The 18,461-nt window shown below is 40.9% G+C and overlaps 1 protein-coding gene across 2 annotated transcripts; it reads left to right on the top strand.

Moving 5' to 3' along the window:
- The first annotated feature begins 596 nt into the window (after positions 1 to 596).
- On the top strand, positions 597 to 17,887 carry ANGPTL5 (angiopoietin like 5). 2 transcript variants are annotated; one of them, XM_081002279.1, is made up of 8 exons: positions 597 to 1,521; positions 4,554 to 4,701; positions 6,427 to 6,530; positions 7,288 to 7,381; positions 8,074 to 8,174; positions 13,008 to 13,128; positions 14,380 to 14,565; positions 16,137 to 17,887. In XM_081002279.1, the coding sequence occupies exons 1-8, from the start codon at positions 1,432 to 1,434 to the stop codon at positions 16,445 to 16,447; spliced, it is 1,155 nt and encodes a 384-aa protein (XP_080858405.1). In that variant the 5' UTR covers positions 597 to 1,431; the 3' UTR covers positions 16,448 to 17,887. The 2 variants fall into 2 exon arrangements, with proteins under 2 accessions (XP_080858405.1, XP_080858404.1); XM_081002278.1 differs by lacking the exon at positions 597 to 1,521 and adding an exon at positions 1,855 to 2,415.
- Positions 17,888 to 18,461: the final 574 nt, after the last annotated feature.

The raw sequence follows: 18,461 nt of genomic DNA, 5'->3' as shown, positions 1-18,461 counted from the left end.
ATGTATATATACTGCTGGCCGTTTAGTCTCTTACCCGCCCTCGAAATATATCTATCTATCTATCTATCTATATATATATCTATCTCGAATATTTTATCATTTTTGCGGGGGGGGGGATGTTGTGGGTTTGTGCCCATATATATAGGCAAAAAATGCGCGCACACACACACACACACACATACATATATATACTGCATATACATATGTATATGTGTTTGTGTATATTCACACATACATACATATGTATATATAAGCCTAACCAGTGCTTTTTTGTCTTTAAAAAAGTTGTTTAGGGGCACTCTCATTTTGACTCAAGAAAATCACCATTTTATAGTTCAAATCAGGGAAAACAAATACAGTAAATGGACAAAAGTACAAAGATTCACAAAATGTTTAGGGGTATGAGTACCCCTGCGTCCCCCCAGAGAAGAAAAAAGCAATGAGCCTAACCACCTCACGCGAGGTTAGGCTGATATATAGGGTTGCTGTGGGGATTAAAAGAACAGGGAGAGAAACCTGGTGTGCTACCTTGCGCTCCTTAGAGAAGGGCGGGATATATAAATGTAATCAATCAGCTGTGGAAATCAGGTAAGGCTTGACTGGCCCCTACCCTTCTTTTGTGTGTGTGTGTAAAAATAAATAAATACATATCCATATATCATTGTCACATAGGCATGGGCGTAACCACGATTTATGTTGGGGAGGGGCAGGCTTCATGTTAGGGGGGCAGAACGTCAGTTAAGTATTTGTCTTGATTTTTTTTGGCTATGCCACCACGTTTTTATATTTATAGTACTATTTATACTATATATTTATAGTACTTCTAGTACTCCAGGGCAGCTTACCTGTGCGTTGGACTAGATGACCCTCCGGGGTCTCTTGCAACTCTACAATTCTGTGATTCTAAGTGAAAACCTGCAAGATACAGTAATACGTATTCCAGAAATACAATATTATCAAAAGGAGTGTGTGTGTGGGGGGGGGTTTAATATAGTAATAGTCTCCAACTCAGAAAGGCAAAAACCTGCCTAAACAAAAGGGGGCAGTTGTTTGCTGAGATTCTTGCCCTGGAGGGAGTTGGGCTTCCGGTCCCTTCAATTCTATTATTCTCCCTGCTCATTTAATCCCAACAGCAACCCTGTTAGGTGGTTAGGCTGGGAGGCAGTGACTGGACCAAGGTTCACCCAGTGAGCTCCATGGAGGAGTGGGGATTTGAACCCTGGTCTCTCCCAGGTCTTAGTTTAAGACTAACCACTATGACACACTGGCTCTCAGGTGTGACTGTGGGTGGGCAAGATGTCCCCACCCTCATTGAGCCTCTGATATACAGAAGTGCTCCGCTAAGGCAGCCTTCATCAGCCTGGAGCCCTCCAGAAGTTTTGGACTACAACTCCCATCAGCCCCTGCCAGCATGAGCGCTGGTGCTGGCTGATGGGCGCTGCAGTCCCAAGACATCTGGAGCGCGTCAAGTTGGTGAAGGCTGCCCTGAGGTACCATGGACCTAAGCCATTTCTTATTGAGGTCAGTGGTGTTTTTTGTTCCTGTGAGTTAGTGCAAGCTGATCTGTATATTATTTCCAGATGGTCAGAGTCTGAAATCAGTAGTTAGGATTTTGTGCTGTTTTCTCCCCAAGAACAGGGATTGGCAGCTGGCATCCTGTGGGCTGAATTTTCCCTGGCAGCCTTCTCTTTCTCTCTACACTTCTTGAAACAGCATGGAGAAAGGGAAAGAGGAAGACCTGAGCATGTGCGAGGATGGAACGTAGAGAAGGTAGAGGGGAGGAAGATCCGTCGCATTTCAGATAGTGTGAAGAAGAGATGAAGAGAGGAATTGTGGAGGGGGAGGGTGGGCTTTCTGCTAAGCCATTTTGGGGATGGGGGGTCTCCAGAAACCCCTTCAATGTGGTCTGCTCCAGGTGGCTAGATGCTATGGCCTGGGCAAAGATCTGATGACACTGGCAAGCCATATAAAAAAGGAGCCCTGCACTTCATCCTGCAGAACATTGGCACTGATCCAACCCTCCCAGAACAGTTATTTTCAGATCTTAATTAGCAACTGCTTTATGTCAGCAATATTTGCTTTTAGGATCAAATGATTTTATGCTTTACAATTGCTTGGGGGATTAAAGCAGACATGGGTTACATAAAATTTTGTGTAAGTTTTCTGAAGTCCGGGCATAAAAGGGTTGGCTTTCTGGCTAATGTTTATGCTGTACACATTCCTGAATTCTTAACTCAAGACTTCATCAGTTAGTGGACAGTCTTTTCCAAGGCAGTTTGAAATTCTTCAAAAGCTTTTCCTTTCTTCAACTCAGAGATGCTCCATCTCAGTGCATCCTCACTGATCTTCCTAAATATCATATTTTTCATTGGGGCTGATACTGTGTTTGGTAATGCCAAGCCATGTTCTGCAATGGTAAGGTTTGCAATGTATTGCCTTGATAAGATTAAGGAAATCCTGCTTTCAACATGTTTTTGCTTCTGAGGGCTATTGTGTGTCTATAGAGTGCAGTTGTATTTCTACTGAAAAGACCCTGCTGAAACTGTATTAATGCAACTAACATAGTAAATGCAGTTGCTTGCCTAGTTGAAAAGATAGACTGAAGTCCCCACTAAAGTTACTGAGAGTTTTTTCATTAACATCTGTGAAGGCATGGCTTTTTATCAGGTCATTTATAAAAGTTGAACTTGGAGGCATACCTCTTCACAAATAGTAAATGGCCTTTGCAATTTTTGGATCGTCTTCTAAACACACATACTCTACTGTAAATACAAAATAACATCATTTGTTTTTATTTTACTTGTGTCATGGGGCATTCTGATCCTTTATTGCAATACATCTAGAGGTTCTCAATGGGTTTGTGTAGAAAGTTTTGAAAAACATTTTTAAGTGAGGATTACATTTCAGTGTTATAATGTTTCTGGCCGTGTGTGTGTGTGTGTGTGTATGTATGTAAAACCCTAAAGCTCTAGGTTACTTAACCAACATCTGGTTATGTTATTGCTATTTTGTCGAGGGTCAGTTTGTAATTGATGCTAAAATCATATACCCACTTACCAGGGAGTAAGTCCCATTTCACTTAATGTGAGTTACTTCTGCGTATACATGTATAATAAGATTGCATGTAAGGCAATTTCTTGAGCTTCATTCTCCCCTCAGTTCTCTAATTACTTAACACTGTTTAAAATCTGCATACGTAGTTGGCTGCTTACAGTTCTTTGCCCTTAGTAATTGCTTTATTCTTATGATGTTGCTCCTGCCAGAAGGGGAAGATACTGTGGGAAAGAGCTGTAGCTCAGTTTGTTCATACCTTGTATACAAAAGGTCTCAAAAGGTCCCTGTCACCTCTAAGTAGCACTGAGGGGGAAAAACAAGCCTGAAATTCTGGAGAGCTGAATAGTGTAGGCAAACTAAGGCCCTGGGGCCGGATCTGGCCCAATCACCTTCTAAATCCAGCCCACTGACGGTCTGGGAATCAGCCTGTTTTTACATGAGTAGAATGTGTGCTTTTATTTAAAATGCATTTCTGGGTTATTTGTGGGGCATAGGAATTTGCTCTCCCCCCCCTTCTGAAATATAGTCTGGCTCCCCACAAGGTCTGAGGGACAGTGGACCGGCCAACCTGCTGAAAAAGTTTGCTGACCCCTGGTGTAGACAATACTAAGCTATGTAGAACAATGGGCTAACTCAGTATAAGGCAACTTTATAGGTTTTACTCCCTAGAGTGTTTAGGATTGTGGCCTTAAAGCAATAAATAAGTATATTTTGTTGGGGCTGCAGGAGAGCTGCAAAGGATACAGTCTAATCAAAACTATGAGCTGTGCTAACAGAATATTTCTTTATATGGGGAAGGAGAGGAATTTGAAGGAAATATTTGGAAAGCGAATGGCATTTTCTTCATTGCTTCAGGAAGTTCAACAGTTCAATATTTCCATTTTTAAAACCTCTCTCTTAACTTCTCATTTTTATGCTAAAATGGGAGCATTAAAACATCAGCATTTAATTTGTAAACTGGAAGGTATTGGCCATACAGCCCTGTGACTGAAAAGTCACACCCTGTGCTTTTAAGCTCTGTACCCTTAATTCAACATCTGAGGGTTGGTTGTGGTTTTTCTCATCATTCAGTGAGGAGGAAAAAGCCCCTTTTTTTACTTTGTCAAGGGGCACTGTATTACGCCTTGTGCTCTGTGGCTGGGTTACATATTCCTGGAAATCACTTGGGTCAAACTGGGTAATACCCAATTATATAACTGCTGCAGAGATTTGCTGGCTCTTTTCTAAGCTGATCACATATAAAATAAGCATAAATGTGACAGTACTTTAGTCAGTATATATCACCCTGAATTTGGTTTGGTAACACTGGCAGCCAGTGCAGCTTTTTGGCGCCATGTGCTCCTCTACGCTGCCTCACTTAACAGCCTAGATTTCACATCTTCTGAACCATCTTATTCTGAGATGAAAATGTTTGCCATCTTTTTAAATTCTTGATAATCAAGAGCCTGTTTTATCTACATTCGGTACAGATCTTTCCCCCCTTCTGTTTGGTATTCCAGGGTACTTTTGCCACAACCACTGTGGAAGAGGCAGCCGGTCCAGGAACAAAAAATAAATCTTCAGAAAATCCACAGGAGAAGAAAAAATGCCATGGGCCCTGTGATTTTCAAGCTAAAGTGTTAAGAGAAGAAAAACATTACATGTGTAGTATGTACTTTTGTATTTTAGAAACTCTTTCCTTTCATTCACTGTTGCAAGCTAACTTGGGATATTGCTAAAATGAAACGATATTGAACTTATTTGTATTTCGCTCACAGTATGTTAAGTTTATTTATTAAAAATAAATATACTACTTACCTATTTTCACTATATTAAGAAATTTACATAAATGCAACTAAAATGCAACAACACTCAGCAAAGCTTCCTAAAAAGTAGATAAAAATAAGATAAAAATACATCATAAGTGTAAATCACAATTAAAACTGAGCAGAGTTCAAAACTAAAAATTTAAAACCAAGGGAAACTGTGAACATACACATTTTAAAGCATTGGTTAAAGATCATTACTATCTCCACCTCATGAGTAACCTGAGGGAAAGCATTTCAGAGGGGGGTGCTGCACTGAGAATGCCTACTTCCATGTTGTTGCTAAGTGGCAATCCACTGGTTATGGATCTTTGAACATTCTTAACCAGGCATAGGCAAACTCGGCCCTCCAGATGTTTTGGGACTACAACTCCCACCATCCCTAGCTAACAGGACCAGTGGTCAGGGATGATGGGAGTTGTAGTCCCAAAACATCTGGAGGGCCGAGTTTGCCAATGCCTGTTCTTAACGATTGCCTTGGTCCATACTGGGACTGCTAGGTATCCTGATCCCAGGTTGTTTAGGATTTAAATATCAGTAGCAAAACCCAGAACTTGATTTGGTTGTCGATAGGCAGCTAGTGCAGCTCATTCACTCAACACAGGTGTAATATATCTAAAGCTCTGTGGGGTTGGATGAGCACAGGGTGAAACAGTTCTAATCCTAGTAGGCTGAACATTTCCACATTCGTAATATAAATACTTCATTTCCTGCTGCAACTGGTTTGTTTCAGGAATTTTCTGCATCTACAAATGCAGACATTGATGTTAAGTGGTATGAACATGCAAAACTTGCCTTATTCCGGTTGTTGATCCACCCAGCTCAGTCTTGTCTGCTCTGACTGGCATTAGTTATTCACGTTATCCTGACAGATGTCTTTCTTAGCCTGCTTATTGCAATCCTTTGAACTGGAGATACGAGGGACTGAGGTATCATCATCTTGATGTGCCACCCCCAGCACCTTAAGACACTAAGCAATTTGATTCAAACCCACAAATCATCCAAATCCCACTTTTACAAAGAAGCCGATTTAGGGCCTAACTGCGTGTGACGCTAACAAAGTGCTGAGTAATCACGTTGGCTTAGAAAACAAAGAAACAAACATGGAGAAGCAGAGATTGTTTTCAACTTCACAATGTGCAAGGAGAGGTGGTTTGAGGTTTCTCTCCCCAGCTGTGATCTCAGTAAATATCCTCATACCACCATTATCATTAGAAAGAGGAAAGTTCCCACTGATGTGAATGAGAGTTCCAACCTACTGTCAATTACTATGGCAGCGAGTTTGAGGAAGTCCACAGCTGGGGAAGGAAGGTTTAAACCTGCCCCAGCTCTGCAGTGCTGATTGCTGTTTGTCCCCTGTTCCTGGCATTTAATTAAAAAGAAACCAACAACCTGATTGCTAATCACACAGATAGTTAGCATCACAATTGTTAGCATCACACGTAGTCAGGCTTTTCCCCTGCTTGAAATATTACCACACAACGCTAATTGCTGAAGAAAGCTCTGTTATGTATCATTGCATTATTTCAGTAACTTTTTAAATGACTGACGGTCTGTTTGCTTAAAGGGAACTTGCAGAATTCTCTAGTTGAATATGCAAGAAGTACCAAGAAGATGATACGGAACATGATGGATGATCACCAGTCTTCTCTCGATTATCTTTCCGATCAGGTATCAGTTATTATTTGCAGAATGCATTTCTTTCTGTACAGGACTAATTCTACTGAATGATCTTAATTCAGCTGAACTAAATGTCAAAATCCAGTTTACAAACACAGCGAGCGCATTTCATAAAAACAGTTTGTCTTGCAACAGGAAGTATTTGGTTATTGTTTTCTGCATTGGAAAGAAACTACTGATTTCTTACAGTGCCACAAACACCATTTTGGGTAGACATGAGGGAGCCATTAAGGTCAGCAAATATATTGTTAGCTTTTTATGTAGGACCCTCCTCAGATTTATTCTGTATGAGTCAGTGAATAAGTGGGAAATGGCAGCTGTATTCTTAAAAATATGAATTATAATCCGTGTGTATGAGCTAGCCGAAGTTAAGCATTCTTCAGTCATATTGATTTTACTAGGAGATACTTAGGTTATTGTCTTCAGCTTAATTTCTAACTCCTGCTGAGCTCAGTGTTACTTCCTTCTGAGAAGTTTTTCTTAGGATTGCTCTACATAAAACATGCTTAATCGACCAAAATCAATGGGGTGTGCCACCAGATGTATATTCAGTATATTCAGTATATTTATTCAGAATTAAGCCCCATTTAGTAATTTTTCTTGGGATTGTAGAAGCACCTAATTTGGGCTGAATTACATCCCATGTTAATGTTTGTTTCAAGGTTATGAATAAAAGAAAAGAAAAGAGGCAATGCTGGGCTCCCCTGAACATTAAGAATGGTTTAAGGTTTTTCTTGTGATCACACAGGTCAATGAACTGATGAGTCGGGTTATGATTTTAAACACAGAACTATCTAGAAAACCAATTGATGTATTTCCTCATCGAGCTGTTCAGTCTCACGGTAAATACTTTTTGCTTTCTGACTTTTCCCATTTCTCTTCTTGCTCCGTATCTCCTCCTGGTACGGCAGTGGTACAAATAAGAAAGATTGGGGGTGGGGGAGTGGTTTGCCATTACTAATTTTGCAAAAACAAAAGTGTTTATTGATCATTTCATTGTTGTATTCTTTTTGTAAGTTGCTTTGAGAGTTTTTTTAAATAAACGGTATATAAATTTTATGAAATAATAGCAATAATAATTAATCAGAAGTAATAAATTATTTTTCTTTGCCATCCATCTGATTGGATATGAAAGGGAAAGACAGAAGTCGCTCCTTGTATTCAAATACATGCCAATGTGGACTACTCAAATCTAATGCAAATGGGAAAATGCAGATTAACAGCTACATTATGCTCAAATGTGGGTAAACTAATTCTTTGGAATGGTACAATAATCTATGGGTAAAAAGACATGTTGCACTACAATCAGGTGCAACTAATGTGTGTGCATGCTTAACCTTTACCTACCAGTCACTTTGCCTAGAAGCCTGCGTTCCATGTTCTTGTTTATATTCACATGGGTCCGAAACCTTGGCAGAGAGTCAAAGCCAGGGGGAGGCAGTTCAGGGGGAAAGTGACTGTCAGAGAAAAGGTTAACTCTGTTTCCTTTTTACAAAGTTGAACCTGAACTTCCTCTGGTAATGTTGTCTGCCAGGTTTGGATTGCAGCGATATTAAAGATACCATTGGCTCTGTTACAAAAACTCCAAGCGGTCTCTACATAATCCATCCAGAAGGATCAAGTTATCCCTTTGAGGTAATACAGATTTTTCATTTTTACTGTTTGCTTAGATTGTTTTCCCCCTCTTCTTATGGCTGCATTAAAGCAGTCCCTGTCACTTTAGCAGTAGTTTTAACACTTTCCAACACTTTTTAACACTTTTAAATCTGATATGGGGGGTCAGTTTGTTCAACTGGAAGTACTGTAACTTAGAGGAGAGGAAACATAGTCACTGAAATGTACTGACTGTAGCATGAAACATTGGAAAGCAGATGAGTACAATGCGGCTGATTCACTATTTTTCATAGGCATTTCAAGTACCCTTTCCCCCAAAAACTAAAAACTAGCAGGTGTGGTTCAACTCCCATAGTGTGGTTCAGCTCCCATAGGAAAGAATAGCAATGTTGGCACTAAGTATAAAAATTTTTATAGCATGTCAGCAGTCCTCAAAGTCTTAGTCAATCCTCTTGCTTGTAATTTTTCCCAGCTAGCAAACACCCCGAGAGACTACGGCTCTTGGGAAGCATAGATGGCTGTACCATTTGAGCATCATGGTTTAGCCTGGGTGAAGGGAGAACTGCCGCTTTCCTACAGATGAAAAGCTTACCTTGTGAGACTGACAGCTCATTAGCTATGCCAACTTGTTTTTCTTTGAGCAGTATTCCAAGGGCTCAGAGCTATCACTAGCAGTAGGTGGAAGAACAGATATAGGGGTCCCAGGAATACCTAGGAGTAACACACAACTACCCCAAGGAGCAGTCTTTGACTTCCTCTACGTTCACTAACTGACTTATACTGAATCATTTGTCCATGTAGTTTAGTCCTGAGTGACTACCCAGTTGGTATTGGTTCTGCAGGGTTTCAGACAGGAGTCTTTCCAGGTCCTTCCAGGAGATGTGCAGGATTGAACTTTTGCATGCAAAGCAGGTGTTCTGCCACAGAACTCCAGCCTTTTACTGTATGACCCTATCTCATTTGCCCACACAAATATAGGGGAAGACTAGGTCTGCTTATGGGAGCAAGAAATGCATTGTGTAAATTAGTCTCTTCGAAATTGAGGGGGCTTAATTATTTAACTATGATATAAGCTTGCTGATCTTTCACTGAATTGCAGAATAACAGTAAATGAAATACTAGTGATGCTTGTAAGAAAACGCTGATTTCATTTACAAATGCCAACAAGACAGAACATCCATTTGTCACAGCGCGAAGCTCTGTCTCTCCTTTTGTGTAGTCGACAAGAAAGATCATAAATACCAATGTGACATATTTTTTATATGACACTTTAACAGTAAAGATAAAGTGGCTGCAAAGGCTGCGTTCACATCCCCAGGATGGATAAACATGTCAGTTTTGGTTTCTCATTTTTCCATTCTTAAATTTGCTTCTCCACATTTACACATCAGTTTTTTGATCCCCCTCCCCCAAAAAAAGTTCTCATGGAAATTCACCAGCATTTTTAGTGTGGATTTCTGCTGATATGCACATTTTTATCTGCAGCTTTGCCTAATACACACATTTTTGCAAAGCAATTTCCCTTAATATGTGTTTTTGTATTTTGTTTTCACTTATATATGCATTTATATGCACATATGAATTTTTGTACAGATTACTTGGCAGGAGAACTGCATTGCAAAATTCTAAGAAGTGCAGATTTTGAAGGATAACCGTGTTTTACTTCTCATAGCGTTTTGGAAAGTGCGAATTAACAGAATTGAATTTCTCCTCAACCCCTATGGGAGAGAGAAAAAAGGGTTTAACATGGGGCTTTGCTTCTTAGCTGCACTATGATTTTGAAAACTAAGAATGTAGTCACAGCAGTGCACAGAATGCTGTTCCAGAGATCTGAACTGACCTGCCAAACAAACGCTCCCTCTTGGGATCAGTCTTGGGATTGTTGCTTTTGCCAGATCAGCCTTGTGTGACTAATAAAGACTTAAGAAAATGTGCTTTTGATTGTGCACTCCAGATCTTTAATCAGAGGACTGTGTAGCGAGAACACAAGGAATAAAAGGTGGGCAAGTGTTTACAGGCTAAAGGAGTACCTGCAGAGTTACAACTATTATTCAGAACTCACAATTAACTGAACTTTTAAAAGGTCTCTTTTCAGAAACTCTAGCTAACTTCTCATTGGTATAAACCTGGCACTATAAAGGGCAGGCTGAAAAGAAAGTCCTGCCACAAGAACGGGGGTGGTCTCTTTCCCTTGGCCATTCTAGTGGCAGTGTCACAATCAGGGATGGAAGGTTCTGTCAGTTCTGGTTCTCTCTGTTTCTGTTTCTGTTTTATATTCAGTTTTGACTAATGTACATATTTTTGCAAGCAATGTATTTTAGTATGTTATTTTCAGTGATATTCTATTATTTATTGAATTTATATACCGCCCTATACCCAGAGGTCTCAGGGTGGTTCACGGAATAAAATCAAAATATAAAACCACAAAATACATAATCAAAATAAAAACAACAACCCAATACCCCCAAAGCTCATTTTAAAAGAGCATAGGATGCCAATCAAATGCACACTATAGTTAAAATATCCATATATGTTTTTTGTTCACATTGCTAGGTTGAATTGCAAAATTCGGATAAGTGCAAATTTTGAATGATAGCTGTGTTTTGATTCACATATTATTCCAGAAAGTGCAAATTTGGTAGATTTGGGTTTAAATGCACACTGAATCAAATTTCTCCTCCATCCCTAGTCACAACCAATCTAAAGCTTTTTGAAGCAGATACTAAGATAGTCCTCTAGGAGCTTGGGGGGGGGCAGAGTTCTTCTCTCACAACTGCATCCTAGGGCAAATTATGGTGCCCTGATGTTGGTGAAGTTGCCATTGTGGGTGTCCTGGAAGCAAGCAAGGTGGGGAGAAGCGGGGAGCTCACCCCCACACCTCTTGCTTTGCCACCTAGGCTGTAGTCAGGACATATTGAGTGAGCAACAGGTTGTCAAACCAGTCTTTGTTGTTGTTGTTTAGTCATTTAGTCGTGTCCGACTCTTCGTGACCCCATGGACCAGAGCACGCCAGGCACTTCTGTCCTCCACTGCCTCCCGCAGTTTGATCAAACTCATGCTGGTAGCTTCAAGAACACCATCCAACCATCTCATCCTCTGTCGTCCCCTTCTCCTTGTGCCCTCCATCTTTCCCAACATCAGGGTCTTTTCCAGGGAGTCTTCTCTTCTCATGAGGTGGCCAAAGTATTGGAGCCTCAGCTTCACGATCTGTCCTTCCAGTGAGCACTCAGGGCTGATTTCCTTAAGAATGGATACGTTTGATCTTCTTGCAGTCCATGGGACTCTCAAGAGTCTCCTCCAGCACCATAATTCAAAAGCATCAATTCTACTCCCTCCCAACTTTGTAGGCGTATTGCACTCAGGAAGCAAAAGTGGACAGAGCGACAAATATAAATTTTACTTTGGTACAGTAGACTAGTTTTACACACACATATATACACACACATATCTTTATCTTCCATCCAGGGAAGCAAGAGGCAGTATTGGGCTTCAAGGACACATTACAGCCAGGAAAAACATTCAAGGAGGGTGTGAACAGAGATGATAAAGGGCATGGCCTGAGAAGAGCGGGTGTGGGTAAGGAGAGGGTTTAGTCTAAGAGGAGTCCCACATCTGGCCCCCAGGCTTGGTTCCTCACCCCCAATTCAGTCTAACATTGTGGCCTGAAAAGAAAATGCATAACATTGACAGTATCATTCCCATGGTGTTTTGTTTTTTTAAATCCTTACTCCAATTTTGTGCTTGCAGGAGTTAAATATATAAATCATGAAATAGTTTAGCATGCACTGGAGGATACTTTTGAAATAACTAAGATAATTAACTTCCATATTTCCTTTTTTAAAAAAATAAAAACCTTTCCAGTGTTTAGGAATGACTGCCAATGTCTACAGAAGTTGAAGTCATCAAATAAGTAAAAATGTTTGCTTATGACACTGGCCAGAGATCAAGAACTAATGGAAAAACATGGTTATAGGATGTGTAGCAACTAAGGAGGAGGTTAAAACTGAAAATAAAATTAGGATTTTGAATTTCAGAGGGGGCCAGATGAAGACACTTCAGAACAGAGAAGGGAGAGGTGCAGAAAAGTCTGACGGCTCACTCTTGAATAGAACTTAAATTGCAAAAAAGGAAAAGCAGTTGCCTGCTAGAGTCCATTCACATGGAAAGCACACCTAATTCAATTGGAAACAGCATACACAAATGGGTGCCACATGTATGTCCCTCATTTCTGGTTGGTCTAGTTATCAGGACTGTGTACCTTTGCAAAAGCTGATATCCACCCACTAAGCTGTTTGGGAGAGGGCTGGATTTGGTCCAAACATCTCTCTCTTTCTCTTTCTCTCACACACTGTTAAAATACCCTTGCTCCATTTATATATAACTATAGCAATGTTATCGACAGAGGACATCTAAAAAGGAAAATAAAGAATTTAGCTTTGAATCTATACACTCATTGACTAATAATTTGGCTCTAGGACCCAGGTATGCATGCCAAAGGTGTAATCCCTGCAAGCTTCAGAAAAACTATTTTCTTTCATACATATGCATATACATATACATATACATACATATAAATACGTGTGTGTGTGTGTGTCCTGTGTTGATAACATTGCTGCACCTAGCTTGAACAAATTATTTCCAAGAATTTTTCCAAGACCTCTTTAAAGGGAAGGGAAAATGAGAAGAATTAGTGAACTCACTGTGAAAAACTGAAAGCCAATCTTTGTAGAAATCCATATTGTGTACAAATGTTAGTGTTTCCTTAATTTGGCCAGGGTGTGTGTGTGCGTGCGGTGGGAATTTGCCAGCTTCTTTACAAAAAGATTTCACCACCATCATCTATATACGTTTCAGGTATTGTGTGAGATGGATTTTCGAGGAGGGGGCTGGACAGTGATCCAGAAGAGAACTGAGGGGCTCGTTGAATTTCAAAGGACATGGTCTGACTATTTGAATGGATTTGGTGACCTTGAAGGTAGCAATTTGTTATTTGTTAGGACTTTTTTCTGGTTACTCCAGCCCAGCTAGGGACATACAAATTTGGTGCGTCCATGTTTGTTTTTGTTATTATATTTATATCCCTCCCTTTCCTCCAAGGAGCTCAAGGTGACACACATGGTTGTCCCCTTCCCATTTTATCCTTTCAACAACCCTGTGAGGTAGATTCTTCTTATTGGGTCGGCTAGGGGCATGGACGACCCCCACGCGAACAACAGGAACGTTTCCAGCCTGTCCCTCCCATCAGCGTGCAGCTCTAGGGAGTTCCGACAGCCTTCCCCGACAATTTATAGTGACTCACGTCTTGGAGACACTGAGCACACATCCAGAGTCCAGCAGAGATAAAACACAGTCAGAGCTAGGCTGGGGTTGTGAACACGAAGCTCCTTTATTAAGCATAAGGCAGAACCAAAGAAAACATGTCTCCTCTCTCTGATCTTCCTCGGAGAGAAGTCAGAAATGAAAGCAACAACAAACGGAAACAGAGTACAGTAAACACCCACTCCCGTGATTCCAACAGTCGGTGCTGGAATGCATAACACAGACATGTGATGAACCAATCCTACACAATATCTGCACAGTGAGATGAATAGAAACCCAACACGTCTGAGAGTTAATAAGAGTGGAGGTCCTGAGCTGTATACCTGTGGGAAGTGGGGTATAATTTATAATGGGCGGGAGCCAGGGCTCCGACAGGAACGCCTGTCATATCACCTGGAAAATCCCCCCCCCCCCAAGCTGCTTTGAAACTCAATGGATCCACTGGCCTCCAAGGGCAGAGCATCCTAATGGAACCATATCAAGCACAATACACTGATATTTACCACTGCGTGTACTGAGCATTTCCTACTTCTGGGGTGACTGAGGGAGCAGATTGTTGTTCAGCTGAACCTATACGTGAAGTTTCAGATCATTGTTTTGTTATGGTAGAAAAACTAAATGGATCAGATTGATTATGTAGCTAGTTTAATTCTATCAATATATAATTGTTTTTAATGATTGTTTTAATAATAGTTTTTTCTGTGTTTTTAACGGTTCCCATTTTTATCAGTAAGCTGCCTTGTGTGTGTGTGTGTCAGAGGAAAAAGCCAGGGTATAAATCAATAATTAAACATAGCTTCCTTTAACTGGTTCAGGATTAATAGCAAACAGATTGAAGGTGTGGGGGGGGGGAGGGATAAATATTCACTTCTGTTCTTTTAGAGTTTTATTTTAATTCTGTTTACAGGGGAATTTTGGCTCGGCCTCCGAAATATTTTCCACATAGCAAACCAGAAAACAGCCAGCTTCATGCTTTATGTGGGCTTGGAGGCTGAAGATGACACGTATGCATACGCATCGTATGACAGTTTTTGGTTAGAGGATGAAGCGTGCTCTTTTAAAATACATTTAGGACGTTACTCTGGAAATGCCGGTAAGACTCAGACGGGAACAGCAGTCTAGCTTTAAAATGATAGGCTCTGCAAATGTGAAAATAGGGTGGCAAGTCAACAAATATAGACAATAAACTATAGAACATCTGCCAGGAGCTCCTGTGTCTTGGCTGGAGCAAGTATCATGATTTCAGAGGCATATTTTCCAAGCTCTGAGATCACCGACGTTGTCATGGCCAAGGTACTCAGCTCCATATTACACGTTATGGCTGCTTATGTGAACTGCCTTGGGAACCTTTTGCTGAGAGATGGTGTGTAAATCTGTAAAGGGAGTAATTTAATCGACACTAGAGACACTGGAAGGGATTGCATGAGAACCCCCACACAGTTTACTGTATGTCTTTCTAGTAATCTAAGACTACATGTGTATATACACAATTGTGAGCATCCATAATGTAGGACAGCCTTTGCCAGCCTGACGTTATCCAGATGTTTTGGACTACAGCTTTCATCATTCCTGCTGATCATTGGCCACGTGGCTGGGGCTGATGGGAGTTAGCATTTAAAGGGTGCCAGGTTGTGGAAAACTAATATAGACCAAGAATTGGGGCAAGCTGTGTTGCAAGCAATTGCTAAAACTAGGATTCAGCCACCATTACTAATCCCTTGTTTGTTTCTTAGAGGAAAAGATAACTGAGATTTTACTGATAGCACGGAGCTAGGTGGTAAGGCAATGTATTAGGCCAGCTATTTCAGAATAATCTAAGTCAAAACCTTACACACAGTTTGGTTAATAGGCAGAATGATTTCAAGGCAAGTGAAGAGTTTACTTAAAGTCTTCGTTAAAGACTCCACTGATGATGTTTTTGGGCCAGTCTAGAAGCCATAGGTGTTGCTGGGAGACTAGAGCAAACATGACAAGGCAGTCAAAGTCAAGCTGTGTATATTTTGATACTTAGCCACAGAAAGCCAGCTCATACTACAAGGGTAGTGTGTGAATTCTGGAAGAAGTTCCTGCTTAGGCTGTGGGAGTCCTTCAGTAGAAGAGTATTAGGTAGATGTTTCTTTTCGGTGACATCACACATACTTTGCTCACAGCAGAAGTAAAAGTCAGTGTTAGATAATTCAACAGGCCACAGAAAAGAAAGTTGCCCTATAAATCTGCTTCCAGATATTGCTGCTAGGAGCAATTCATGAATGAAGCACTTCCTGTTGTGTCTATTTACGTGTAATATAATTAGCAGAGACTGTTTCTCATCCTCTGCCTGAATCTGTGACGTGCAGAAGAAGTGCAGGAGAATGACAATTTATGTAGGAGCATAACTCAAGATCATCATAAGAGTGTTCTGGACTGGGCCAATGGCCCATCTAGTCCAGCATCCTGCTCTCACAGTGGCCAAGATGCCTAGGGGAAGCCCACAAGCAGGACCTGGGCGCAACAGCACTCTGCCCATCTGCAGTTTCCAGCAATTGGTATTCAGAAGCATTACTGCCTTCATGGTTACTAGCTAGTAAGTATGTAGGGCCCAAGTTAGTCAGGACCTGCACTGTTAAATTCTTAATTCAGATGTGTTTAATTACTTTCCCCTATTTTTTTGTTCCTATAATTTAGGTGATGCATTTCGGGGATACAGAAAACAAGACAACCAGAACACGTTACCTTTTAGTACATTTGATATGGACAATGATGGCTGCAATCCAGCCTGCTCTCTCCAGGAGCAGCCCGTGAAGAGCTGCAGTAACTTTAGTGAGAAAACAGGCTGGTGGTTCAGCCAGTGCGGTCTTGCAAATCTCAATGGTGTTCACCGGGTCACAAGGAGGATGCTGGCAACGGGGATTCGGTGGGAAACCTGGACAGTGAATGACAAACCAGTCAAAATTAGATCGGTTTCAATGAAAATCAGAAGAACATATTTCAAATAACGGAACAATGCATGACTTTCTGAAATTAGGCTGTCTGGTAGCTCATTTCAGACTGTAGCAGGCAAAGTTTTAGTTTAGCAGTCCATTTCTAGAAATGTTAGAGGCATTTTGCACACCTTACTTTGCAACAGCACTTTCCAGCACAACATAATTATAATCCCACTATGTTGTAGCTTCATTTCTAATATTTTCACTAACCTGGATGCCATTATTGGCTTAAGCCAATGCCTTAAGCATCAATCTCTACAATTCCATCTTGGTCGGTGTTGCCAATTGAGCCTTCTTTATCTTTAAAATGAGTCAACATAACTTAACATCTGGGATGTCATCCTAAGGGGAAAAGTTTGGAAGAAAGGGGGAGGCAGAAGGAGAGCATCTGCTTTGCATGCAGAAGGTCCCCTGTTCAATCCTTGTCATCTCAGGTGGGACTGGAAAAGCCTCTCTGCCTGAAACCCTGGAGAGCTACTGCCAGGAAGTTTAGACAATACTGAACGGCATGGACCAGTGCTCAGACTGGGTTATAATGCAGCTTCCTGTCTTCTTGGTATATCCAAACCTGACTGCTGGCATTTAGGGATCTGATTTGGAAGGGAATCTTACCCACTGAAGAGTGATATGTGCCTGTTTTCCTCAGGCAGTGAGGCAGCAGGGAGAATGAGGTGTGAGTTGGGAAGAAGCCGCTTTTCTTCTGAGATGGCATATCAGGTACATGCATATTTATTCACAGAAAAGAAATCTGTTTGCTGGTACCACACTTGTTTTACCATTGTGCCAGATAGACTCAGATAATAGGAAATGTGCCTTAATTGGCCCCTTTGGGGCTAATTTCAGCCCCGGGAAAGGAAACCAATAAGGCTATTTCTTCTGGAAAGAAAATAAAAAGGAATCACTTAAGGGGTGGTGGAGGGTATTTTTTTATTCTGCATCATAAAATTTCCTTCGCAAAGATTTCTGAAGCACTTTTCAAAGATATACGGCTAAAATGGGCACACTTTTTCTGAGTATTGACAGAACATGAATATTAGTTCATTGTTTAAAATGATCAGGTACTCGCTTATATCCATAAAATTATGTCTCTTATCTTCCAAAAGGTACCACCAATTTGTTTAGGATTTTTGCCCCTGAGATATATGAATAAATCAGATGGTGGTTTTTAAAAAAAATAATAATTGAAGTTAGGAGCACTGATAGGGTTCATACACAGTGCTAAGCCACCACGCTGTTATTTTATATAATTATGCAAAATGATAGGGCTTGCTTTTCACATCATTATTTTCTGAAGTATAAAACAACTTGCTGGGGTTTGATTGAATGTTTTCCAGCAGGAAGGCATATTAACATTGTTCCCAATGTCTTTCTTTAAAAAAATAAATGGTTTTTTGTGTTTGAAACTTCTGTTTTGTGAAAATCTTAACAATAATAATAAAGTAATATAGCATATGTTCCTGTTTCTTCTCTTCCCCCACTCTCTGGGCAGTGTTGAGTCACATAACCCACGTTTGACCAAAATTTGTGGGGAAATTTCTCTGTGGGTATGGGGTGTTAACAGAGGGGTAGTACCTCTGGTGGGGAACACATTGTGCTCCTTCAGGGGTAGCTTGTCCACCCTTGGTCCCCATCCTGCCACTCACCTCTCACCTGTGGCTCTTAGAAGCTGTCAGCATGAGACAGTGGACACACCCTCTGAAATGGCTTTGGCTGGCCGGCTAAACCAGGTGAGGGTAGCAGATGGGTCTCAAACCCTCCATGAGTTAGGGACTTCCCCTGCATGCAAAGACAGGTGAATTGAGCGGACATAGTCAATAGTGGGTCCAATGGTCAAGAAGGCAGTTTCTGCACATTCTGTAGAGAGAAATGAGAGGCAGATGGGGCTCTTCAACCTGGGAAGGTATCCCATCTAGGAGAAGAAAACTCTGATCCTCAACCTCTGCTGCCTTGTGGGATATATCTTCTGGAGAAGAAAAGGCTATGGGGTAAATATGTACCCTCTGCCTTGCTGGACATCTTTGGAAGA

This window comes from Podarcis pityusensis (genome assembly GCF_964106645.2).
Source record: "Podarcis pityusensis genome assembly, chromosome: 4".
Taxonomy (NCBI): Eukaryota; Metazoa; Chordata; class Lepidosauria; order Squamata; family Lacertidae; genus Podarcis; species Podarcis pityusensis.
This window is presented reverse-complemented; position numbering and strand designations above follow the sequence as displayed.